Here is a 12,405-nt window from a genome sequence, read left to right as displayed (position 1 = left end):
TGGCAGCAAGCACTAGAAGCGTTACAAAATGCCGATCTGAAATGTAGGTGGCGCTCTAACGCATTTAAGCCCTAACAGATGTGCTCGTCCATGGACATTCAGTCTAATTTTCAGTTCAAGCACCACCCTCATTGTTTCATTTAATATCTCAGCCTCTGAGTGGACTAGAAGATCAATCTAGGTGTCATTAGCAAGCTGAGTTCCTCCCTTTTGCGATGATATCATCAATAGTAGATAACATATTTTTCAGATGACTCATTTAGCAGGCTGTTCCTGCTGGACCCCATATTTTGCTCTGGACTCTAAGATATAACATTGGATTATTCACACAAGCAAGCTCACAGACAAGTGAAAAATGGCTCATTTTTAGAAAACTGTTTAAAGTAAAAGCAGATATAAAGTTTTTAGCTATTACAGCAGCAGTTATCAGTACACAATTTCTTGAGTGTTTTGGGTGGTTGCTAGAGCATTGAAATGTGGTTTACACATTCAATGAACTCTATGGGATTTTGGGGGGTAAATTTGATAGTCAGCTACAGGAAAACCGTTAGTCTTATTTGTTATAAAAGATAAAGGAAACTACATCAGAACAGGCTGAAGATCTGTGCAGAGTTTGGTGGGCGGAGCTTGAAATCTCTAGGATGAATTACATTCAAAACAGAGTTAGGGTTTTTGTAAAAACTCGAATCCAGGTTTGTACAATAACACTGTGTTTTGGTTTTGTCAAGTCACACACCTTCCTCCTCCTCCTCTCATCATCATCCAAGTACTTTTCTTTCTCCGATTTCTTCTTCTTCTTCTTTTTCTTTTCTTTGTGGCGCTCCCACTCGTGGTCTGAGCGGTCATCAAAGTAACTGGAGTCATGTCCGGAACCCGACAGCTCGGTCACTTCACTGCCGCCCACCTTGAGCACCAGCTTCAGGGACTTCTCTAAAGGCTTGTCCTCATAATCTGACAAAAGAAACACAGAACCATTAAGAAGTTATTCCCCAATTTAGGATATGTGACCAGACAATCTACTACAGTATTGATTAGAATAGAATAGAATAACTCAACCATTCACAATTCAATACACAAATGACAAACATGAATACAGTCCTGCCTTGCAAGAAATTGCAAATATAATTTAACATATTATAGTATAATCTATATTTCCATTTGGTAAGGGCTGGTGGAAATTGTTGTAGAGATACAGACGTGCAAAATACAAAACAACGCAGATTATAGCTACATGAGACAAGCACTGTACAGAAACATTTGTTGAAAATAAACAACATAGACTGCAAACACAGACCAAACATACTGTAATACAGGTTATTAATGCTTTCCACCTCCTTATTAACCCTTTGGGACATTTATGTCTTTTTCATTTTTGTTTTTTCTATCATTTTAGCTGTGTTCATGCCAATGGCATAAGTGTTGCCAAAGGTGTGTATTTTGGGGGGAATTTTGATATTTCAACCTCAGTTCCTATAATACATCTATAATACACTGTGTACACAAAGTAGTTACACTCAGGACCTTCAGGACAAAAATGTCCCCATTGAAACCCATTAACACTGCAATATTTGATCCCAGTGCCATTAAAGAATAAAATCATGAATTCTATGATAGTATGCTTTCATTCCGGAGCCCTGGCTTCAAAATAAAAAAATGTAATATTTTCCAGCAGATGGTGCCATTTTTCTGATGTTTAGCCTATGGAGCAAATACAAGCTTTTCCCCTATTTTCTGTTTGCTGTATTATAGAGCACTGCAGGCCAATTGAATAAATGATGCAGATAAAATTGAGTCAGAGTGTGTTTTGTATGTGTGTGTGTATTGAGAAAATTGTGTGTGTGTGTGTGTGTGTGTAAAAAACAACAGTGGCTTTATGCAAAACAAACTGGCATTTAAAGGGTTAAAATTCTGAAAATTAATGAATATTTGGTAGTTATGATCAGGACTGATGTTGGTTAAAAAATATAAGTCAGTGAAAGTGGAAAATAATATTAATATATAATATTTTTATGGCAGTTTTTTGACGTGGACATTTTTGTCCTCTAAGCACCTCTGAGTAATTATTGTTACTGACGCACAAGGGTTAAAACCAGAATATTTCAGATCATGTAGATTTTAAGGGAGTTTTGAGAACAATATTTTCATCGAACTAAAGATTATACAAAGCATCATGAATTCTAGTGTTAAAGTCAGAACTGTTGTACACTACAGCAATAAAACATAAGAAAGGCAAATTAAATCAAAACACACGAGTAAATGACTGAATGTCCCCCCAGAACATGCCCAGAATGAACAATATAGATTAAAAATAACCTTGAGACCACAACATATATTTTACTCCTCATTTGAAACAATAACACACTTTCAAAACACTCGAAATGAATACAAATTATATTCTCACACGCATATTCCACAACACTTACCTCCTTCAACCGTTCTCCATTCGGGTCTGTGTTTCTTGTGTTTTCTCCCCATTGTTTGTCTTTATTTGTGTGTGTTTAGAGATATGAGTGTATTTCTGGGTGAGTACGACAACAACACTAGCGGCTACTGTTGACTTCCGGCGCCAGGCTGACGTCACTAAAATCTCAGGCTGACGTCACCGTCGTCGCGGGAAGCTCGAGTTTGTTAGTCAGTTAGAATTACTGAGGTAACATGAAATAAATGTATTTATTTACATGATATATTCAAACATATTCATTTATAATAACAATTAACTCAATACATGAGTAGAATTATGCCAACTGAAAACAATTATGTCGTGTGAGATTTGGGGATAGCGCGTGATGATTCAAAACCTAGTGAGCTGCCTAACTAGTAGACCAGCCCAAAAATGCTGACTAGGTAGGCAGCGCAAACACAGCCAAATAGGCCTTACAAAAAGTAGTGTGAATAGTACCATGGTAAACTGATGTACTGAATGATTACTATGTTAATGTACATAAGTAATTAATTACTGTAATCAGATTACTTATTCATTGGGAAAAAAGTAAAGGGATTACTCTTACATTTTCAGAAATTTAATTACAGTTACTTCTGATGTAATTGTGTTAAATACTGTATAAACTATAGAACAATACTATATAAAACAATAGTGAATTTAAAATCGAAATTTATCGTCTAATGTTAAAATATATGTTTTCTAATTTAACACTGCCCCCTTAAATTCTTGTGTGTCAATAAAAATAAGTTGCTCAGAGGGCCTTCGAGGACAAAAATGTCCACATCAAAAAACTGCCATAGTAATATTATATATTAATATTATTTTCCACTTTCAATGAATACATTTTTTTAACCAACATCAGTCCTGATCATAACTACCAAATATTCATTCATTTTCAGGATTTTAACCCTTTAAATGCCAGTTTGTTTACATAATGCCACTGTTGTTTTTACACACACGCACACACACATTTCTCAATACACACATACAAAACACACTCTGACATCCATACCAACACACCCACAGCAAACAGAGAATAGGGGAAAAGCTTGTATTTGCTCCATAGGCTAAACATGAGAAAAATGGCGCCATCTGGTGGAAAATATTAAAATGTACATTTTGAAGCCAGGGCTCCGGAATGAAAGAATAATATCTTAGAATTCATGATTTTATGCTTTAATGGCACTAGGATCAAATATTGCAGTTTTAATGGGTTTCAATGGGGACATTTTTGTCCTGAAGGTCCTGAGTGTAACTATTTTGTGTACACAGTGTAATATAGATGTATTATAGGAACTGAGGTTGAAATATCAAAATTCCCCCCAAAACACACACCTTTGGCAAAATTTATGCCGTTGGCATTAACACAGACTAAAATGATTGAAAAAACAAAAATGAAAACGACAAAAATGTCCCGAAGGTCACAAAAGGGTTAAATTCTTTGGCCAGTTCATGAATAATTTATTAGATTTTATATGATTTATTTGATAGAATTAAAAGAACAGTTTCATGTCTATCCTTGTATTTTTCATCTGGTTGAGGTTGATCAGGGTTTTAGAAAGTAATTAGTAATAAGTAATGCAATTACTTTTCAGACAGAGTAATTAGTACAGTAATCTAATTACACTGTAGAAGATGTAATTAGTAGTTATTAATTACTTTTTTTTAGAGTAACTTACCCAACACTGCTAGTGTACCATAGTATTTACATAAAAGAATACTATGATACATATCCAAAACACACAATAGTGTCATGGTATTTCTGTTGTTGTTGTTGTTGTTGTTGTTGTTGTTAGTATAGGGCAGGGGTTATTAAGCTTTCTCAGCCCAGGATCCAAATATGACATTTTGTGTTTTCCCGGGACCCAAACAAACAAAACCATGAAACATGTTGTATTTGCTATATCCATTAATTGACTTGCTTTTTCACAAGACATTTCTGATTTTAGACAGACTCTTACAGAAAGTTTTGTAATTGTAGACTCTCGAATTGTAGAAAAAAAACCAAAATAAATCTTATGTTGAAAATCAATTGAATGCAGTGTGAATAACACTTACAAACATGTACCATGGCAACCATAGTTCTGCCCAAAATATCAGTGACTAAAACTGTTGTTAATAAAATAATATGTACATATATATATTTAACAGGAGCCAGCTGGTATGTGATAGCTGTGCCGTATGTGTAAACCTCACTCTAACATGGAAAAGCGGATCAAGTTGGGTTCTGAACTCGTGACTACATTGGTACAGCTAGTAAAAACATGCATCAAACATCCACACCAACCCAGCCTTGTTTTATTATATATGCAGCCAAAAATTTTTTTTCCTTCTTTTGAATGGCATTGGAAATAAATTGATAACTTTAAATTCCTTGTGTACATTTGTGATCTATAAATTGAATTTGCTTTTGGTACAGCATGTCACAGTCAGTAGTGAATTTTTTTGTCCACCCCAATAAAATCACTGGGACTAACCTGGCCACCCCTGAAAAAAAGTTCTGGCTACATCCCTGATCAAAGCACAAGTAAGACACATTCATGCACAGCGATCTTCACATGTCACAGAATGAATTGGCCTACTATAACAAGATGTTGCCTTCACATTGTTCTCCAGCTCTTGGATTATGTTTCCACAACAATTTTCTTCTCTGACAAAAATGTTGACAGCAACTTGATTGCCTGGAATGGTGTCGTGGACTCCACACAATCACAGCTTGTTTAAAGTCTCAGCAATCTTTATTGAATATCAGCTCATGGCGTGTTTACACAATTGCTGTATCTCTCATAAACCCTCAGGGCCACCTGGCACAGGAAAGACATCTTTGTGTAACGGACTTGCCCCAAAACTCTCCATCAGACTGTCTGGCAGGTGTGTGGCATCTTACATAACAACAAAAGCAGCTTTTGAACATCCTTTATCTAGTCACCATTCGTTCACATGTGTGTCCGTGCTCCTCAGATATCCGTACAGCCAGTTTGTGGAGATCAGCAGTCACAGTCTCTTCTCGGAGTGGTTTTCTGTGGTACAACTGAATTCATCACACCTGAAGTTACTCTTTGAAGTTCCATATGTGAAACTATATTAACTGATGTGGCTGTTTTACAGAGTGGAGAACTCGTCACAAAGATGTTTCAGAAGATCCAAGAGCTTATTGATGGTAAAGACACCCTGGTGTTTGTCTTAATAGATGAGGTTCTGTCTTTTTTTAACTCAATGTTCTTTCTTTTGGAAATGTAATTTATGGAATATTCCGGGTTCAATACAAGTTAAGCTCAGTCAACAACATTTGTGGCATAATGTTGATTAGCATAAAAATGAATTTCGACTCGACTCTCCATTTCTTTAAAAAAAGCACAAATGTGTGTTCCAGTGAGACATTTACAATGGAAGTGAATGGGGGCCATTTATTTGCAATACTCACTGTTTTAAAGGTATAGCTACAAGACGTAAACAGTACGTGTGTTAACATGATTTTAGTGTGATAAAATCACTTACTAACCGCATCTGTGTAAAGTTATAGCCAATTTTGCAACTTCGTTGCCATGATGATGTAATGTCAACAAACTCTAAAACCCTGAAATGACTGTAAACATGGTCAAATAATAAATAAGAATTAATGTAAGTGCTCTTACAAAATTATAAGCTTCACATTTCTGCCTTTAAACCCTATAGAAATTGGCCCCATTGACTTCCATTGTAAGTGCCTCACTGTAACACAGATTTTTGCCTTTTTTAATGAAAAGGAGGGACGAGTCGAAATAATTTTTTGTGGAAAATCAACATTACGCCACACATGCTATCGATTGAGCTTAACTTGTATTAAACCTGGAATATTCCTTTAACCCCCTTATTGGCTTAAGAAACCACACCCTCCTTTTGTCCTTCCAGTCATTTTTGACCCGTATTGAATACCATTAAAAATGCGTAGATTCTTGATTAGTGTGCAAGGACACTAAAGACCCCCCTTTTATTGTGGTCCCAAAGTATATACTTATAGGGGTCATGAAGTGCTATTTTGTTTATAATTTTATTATCTTCCCTGAGGTCCACTGATAATGTTATGATTTTTATTTTATTTTTTTGCCCTAAAACAGTCACAATTTAGTAATATATGATAATTTTCCAGCCTGTTTTTGGCCCTCTGTCTGAAATGCTCTATTTTGGCCTAAGCGCCTCATTAAAACTTCAACGTAAACGCCCACTGTTCTGACTGGAAAACATCATGCAGCCCCTCGAATACAGGAAACTCAATCGGAAGAACATTATAAAACAAAATTGCAGGGTTTACACATAACGCACATCCAACACATTGCATCTGAATATATTAAACTGTTAATCTCAAGCACAACTGTTAACACTCCGCACCATAAACTATCAAACAGTCATGACATTTGAAATATTCATGAATGAAACGCTTACGTCTTTGAAGGGTTTTTAACTGCCCCCTCCTTCAATAACGGTTCCTTTGCACAGCTTGAATAGTATTTTATCCGTTCACAAGCAATCCATGCTGACATGAGCCGAAAAAACCCCCAAACATACATAGTCCAAAGAACGGTAAAATTACGCACACACATACTGAAGGCACACTGAGGTGCACATTGGCGGAAACGCACCGAAACGGTCGAAGGCGTCTATCGTTAAAGACGTCTTATGTTTACGTACAACAACAATTAAAAATAGCACAGATGGGTGAAAGAACGCATCCATGACATGTTTGCGCTCAAAGCAACACAGGCAGCAGCTGAATGAAAGAGAATAGTTTCTCCCTTTCAGAGTTGTAACTTGACACCGCATCTTTTAAAAGCAGCACAAGATATGTATCAAGCGGTCAAAGATGTCTGTCTAGTGCATGAATATATTCAAAAATAATCCCAAATAGTCAAAATGGTTCCCCTTAGGTGTTATATTAGGAATAGTTAGCCACGGAAGGCCTGCTCTCTTTTTTATTTTTTCCCCTTTTCTCCCCAATGCACAATTCACACTACTTAGTAGGCCCTCGTGGTGGCGCAGTTACTCGCCTCAATCCGGGTGGCGGAGGACAAGTCTCAGTTGCCTCCACTTCTGAGACCGTCAATCCGCGCATCTTATCACGTGACTCGTTGTGCATGACACCGCAGAGACTCACAGCATGTGGTGGCTCATGCTACTCTCCGTTATCCATGCACAACTTACCACGCGCCCCATTGAGAGCAAGAACCCCTAATCACGACCACAAGGAGGTTACCCCATGTGACTCTACCCTCCCTAGCAACTGGGCCAATTTGTTTGCTTAGGAGACCTGACTGGAGTCACTCAGCATGACCTGGATTCAAACTTGCGACTCCAGGGGTGGTAGTCAGTGTCAGTACTCGCTGAGCTACCCAGGTCCCAAGTCCTGCTCTCTTAACTTGAACTGCGCGCCAGTGGGCGGGGCCAGTGGTGCGATGATGCATGTGTAAATACAAATGAGCAATGTTTCATGACGTCACAAACAGACAGATTTCCAAACGAGATGTTTCAGCAGGATGGCAACTATAAATGCTCTTTTTAGATTGGGGAGGGAGTTGTGAGTTCTGAAATTTACAGTATGTTTTTATAGTACAGTTACCTCTTATATGTCTAAATATCAAGGAAAATGTGATTCTCCATTTCATGACCCCTTTAATATTCACTGAGTAACATAATTATTATAGAATTAAAAAAACTAATATTGGCCAGTGATGTCAATTATTTCAATCACTTTTGGCATTTTGTAATATCTTGACTATATTACATCAATTTCTGATTTATTTTGCTTGTAGACAATCAACAGTGTACAATTTAGAGTTATTTTAGTACATGCCAATTTCACAAATTAATCTGTTTTGTCTTTTCCAGCAGTCAAAATGAGCCTACTTTGCACGTCCATTGCAACAAATCCATTCCTTTCCACTAATGTCAAACAATTTGTCTTTATACTTGTTCAAAACTGTAACAAATACTCTCTCTGTGGGGGGGGGGGGGATAGAGAACAGGGCTTAATTTGAGATAATTTGAAATATTCTTAGGTCACATTTGATTCATAGATGTACAAATTAAAAGTTAAATAACATCCAGAAAGTCTGAAGGTGAAAGGTCACGACTGGTTCTTCCCATACGGTTCAAAATTGACCACTGCAAAATTATCTGTTTCTTTGGATTTACAGTTGAAGTCAGAAGTTTACATACAGCTTAGCCAAATACATTTAAACTTAGTTTGTCACAATTCCTGACATTTAATTGTAGAAAACATTCCCTGTCTTAGGTCAGTTAGGATCACTACTTTCTTTTAAGAATGTGAAATGTCAGAATAATAGTAGAGAATAATTTATTTCAGCTTTTATTTCTTTCATCACATTCCCAGTGGGTCAGAAGTTTACATACACTTTGTTAGTATTTGGTAGCATTGCCTTTAAATTGTTTAACTTGGGTCAAACATTTTAGGTAGCCTTCCACAAGCTTCTCACAATAAGTTGCTGGAATTTTTTCCCATTCCTCCAGACAGAACTGGTGTAACTGAGTCAGGTAACTGAGTCGTGGTGACTCCTTGCTTGCACATGCTTTTTCAGTTCTGCCCACAGATTTTCTATCAGACTGAGGTCAGGGCTTTGTGATGGCCACTTCAACACCTTGACTTTGTTGTTCTTAAGCCATTTTGCCACAACTTTGGAGGTATGCTTGGGGTCATTGTGCATTTGGAAGACCCATTTGCGACTGAGCTTTAACTTCCTGGTTGATGTCTTGAGATGTATATATTCAATATATCCACATAATTTTCCTTCCTCATGATGCCATCTATTTTGTGAAGTGCACCAGTCCCTCCTGCAGCAAAGCACCCCCACAACATGATGCTGCCACCCCCATGCTTCACGGTTGGAATGGTGTTCTTCAGCTTGCAAGCCTCACCCTTTTTCCTCCAAACATAACAATGGTCATTATGGCCAAACAGTTCAATTTTTGTTTCATCAGACCAGAGGACATTTCTCAAAAAGTAACATCTTTGTCACCATATGCACTTGCAATTGCACTTTGGAGTCTGGCTTTTTTATGGGGGTTTTGGAGCAGTGGCTTCTTCCTTGCTGAGCAGCCTTTCAGGTTATGTCGATATAGGACTCGTTTTACTGTGGAATAGATACTTGTCTACCTGTTTCCTCCAGCATCTTCACAAGGTCCTTTGCTGTTGTTCTGGGATTGATTTGCACTTTTCGCACCAAACTACGTTCATCTCTAGGAGACAGAATGCATCTCCTTCCTGAGCGGTATGATGGCTGTGTGGTCCCATGGTGTTTATACTTGCGTACTGTTGTTTGTACAGATGAACAATACCTTCAGGCATTTGAAAATTGCTCCCAAGGATGAACCAGACTTGTGGAGGTCCACAATTGTTTTATTGAGGTCTTGGCTGATTTCTTTTGATTTTCCCTTGATGTCAAGGAAAGAGGCACTGAGTTTGAATGTAGGCCTTAAAATAAATCCACAGGTACACCTCCAATTCAGTACACCTCCTATCAGAAGCTAATTGTCTAAAGGCTTGACATCATTTTCTGGAATTTTCCAAGCTGCTTAAAGGCACAGTTAACTTAGTATATGTAAACTTCTGACCCACTGTAATTGTGATATAGTCAATTAAAAGTGAAACAATCTGTCTGTAAACAATTGTTGGAAAAATTACTTGTGTCATGCACAAAGTAGATGTCCTAAACGACTTACCAATCTGAAATCTGTGGAGTGGTTAACAAATGAGTTTTAATGACTTCAACCCAAGTGCATGTATACTTCTGACTTCAACTGTTCTATTTATAGGTATGTGTTTGAGTAAAATGAACATTTTTGTTTTATTCTATAAAGTTCTGACAACATTTCTCCAAAATTCTAAATAAAAATATTGTCATTTAGAGCATTTATTTGCAGAAAATGACAACTGGCCAAAATAACAAAAAAGATGCAGTGTTTTCAGACCTCGAATAATGCAATGAAAACAAGTTCATATTCATTTATAAACAACACAATACTAATGTTTCAACTTGGGAAGAGTTCAGAAATCAATATTTGGTGAAGTAACCCTGATTTCAATCACAGCTTTCATGTGTCTTGGCATGCTCTCTACCAGTCTTTCACATTGCTGTTGGGTGACTTTATGCCACTCCTGGTGCAAAAATTCAAGCAGTTCAGCTTTGTTTGATGGCTTGTGGCCATTCATCTTCCTCTTGATCACATTCCAGAGGTTTTCAATGCGGTTCAGGTCTGGAGATTGGGCTGGCCATGACAGGGTCTTGATCCAGTGGTCCTCCATCCACACCTTGATTGACCAGGTTGTGTGGCATGGAGCATTGTCCTGCTGGAGAAACCAATCCTCAGAGCTGGGGAACATTGTCAGAGCAGAAGGAAGCAAGTTTTCTTCCAGGATAACCTTGTATGTGGCTTGAATCATGTGTCCTTCAGAAAGACGAATCTGCCCGATCCCAGCCTTGCTGAAGCACCCCCAGATCATCACCGATCCTCCACCAAATTTCACAGTGGGTGCGAGACATTGTGGCTTGAAGGCCTCTCCAGGTCTCCATCTAAGCATTAGATGACCAGGTGGCCACCAGTTTATATATTTTTTCTCAATTGCTTCTGTTTTCTTCTTCAAGCTTGTTCAGCATGCATCATGTAATGCCTTTGAGAATGTATATCTTCACTATTCTCTCTGGACAGTAAGAGTGTTGGACTTAGTGGAAGGACTTTGAGAAAAGTCCAGTTTCTGGATCATGCACTCTACGGAAAGGAACATGTCTTCAAATCAGTTTAAAATAAAGCTATGAAGGTACATTTATGCCTACTAAAAAATTGTAACTAAGATTTGTGAGAATGTTTCTGGAAATTATTATACCCAGAAACACAAAAGATTTGCACTTTTGCAATAGTTTATTTTTACACATAAATTGATTCTACGCGGTTTTTGGCCATGTTTAGGGGAAAAGCAGAGCCAAAAGGGTAAACACGAAGAAAGGAAATCAAGAATACAGATTAAATGTATTTAGTGTTAATATGAAGTTACAGATTCACAACATATGATTTACACTAATGCAAAGCATTTATAAACTGCAAATCTGTTTTCTTATGCTTGCAACTAGGGATGCACCGATGTATCGGCTGCCGATATTTATCGTCCAGTTATTGAAAACACAGATATGAAAAACTGATGGTTCATTTATAATTAATTATCAACAAACTTTGTAAAAACTCTTTGAATTCATTTATAATCATTCTCGTTCTCACATTGAGGGAAAACCATTGTTATGTGACAGTTGTGAAAGTGGCACTTACCTATACATGATGAGGTAAAACCATCCAAAACATTTTGAAACCGGCAGCAAACTTTGACTTCTGAGATATTGGTATGGTATCCATTAATGCTGCATGATTGATCGAGTTAAGATTGAAATCACAATAAGGTCTTGCGTAATTACAAAAGCTTGAAAGGCTGCGTTTAAAAATAGACTGTAATCAGCTCTTCAGTCAGCATTGTGTAAGCAAGCGGCGCCCTCTAGCGGTCTAGATGGCATTTTCCATTATCCATTACACCGCTGTAGAATTTAAAAGGGTGTTTTGTTCCTTTGGTAACTTTTTATTTACCATGATGTGGTTGACATTTCTGTGGAATTGGACATTTACATGATATGAATTTGTGATGTTCTATTATATACGGTGCAAACATTTAAAATGTGAGTGTCATCATTTTGAACTGAAAATACAAAAATTTTATCTTTCATTGTGGCTCTTCAATTTTGGCCTGTCATGTTCAGTGGAAATTATTTATTGAAGAGAGAAAAAGCTTTTGTAGCAGTGATCTGATGACAAAATAAGGTAAGTGGCAAAATATTGGCATCCGTATCGGCCAATAGGTTTTTGTTAAAATCGGTATCGTATCAGTCAAAAATTTTCATATATCGGTGCATCCCTACTTGCAACTTGAT

General features: G+C 37.3%; 1 protein-coding gene across 4 annotated transcripts in view; it reads right to left on the bottom strand.

Moving 5' to 3' along the window:
• The window catches only part of LOC127453641 (bromodomain-containing protein 9-like), a 33,477-nt gene extending 30,917 nt beyond the window's left edge, over positions 1-2,560 (bottom strand). For 3 of the 4 annotated variants that reach the window (XM_051720190.1, XM_051720191.1, XM_051720192.1), the window contains exons 1-2: positions 2,424-2,560; positions 737-951 (exon numbers count right to left, since the gene is read on the bottom strand). In XM_051720190.1, the coding sequence (XP_051576150.1) occupies positions 737-951; positions 2,424-2,475 (267 nt within the window). In that variant the 5' untranslated portion in view covers positions 2,476-2,560. Of the gene's footprint in view, positions 1-732; positions 952-2,423 lie in introns of those variants that run through there. The other variant, XM_051720193.1, reaches the window with a different exon arrangement.
• Between the last annotated feature and the right edge of the window lie 9,845 nt (positions 2,561-12,405).

The sequence above is a fragment of the Myxocyprinus asiaticus genome, chromosome 16 (assembly GCF_019703515.2).
Source record: "Myxocyprinus asiaticus isolate MX2 ecotype Aquarium Trade chromosome 16, UBuf_Myxa_2, whole genome shotgun sequence".
Taxonomy (NCBI): Eukaryota; Metazoa; Chordata; class Actinopteri; order Cypriniformes; family Catostomidae; genus Myxocyprinus; species Myxocyprinus asiaticus.
This window is presented reverse-complemented; position numbering and strand designations above follow the sequence as displayed.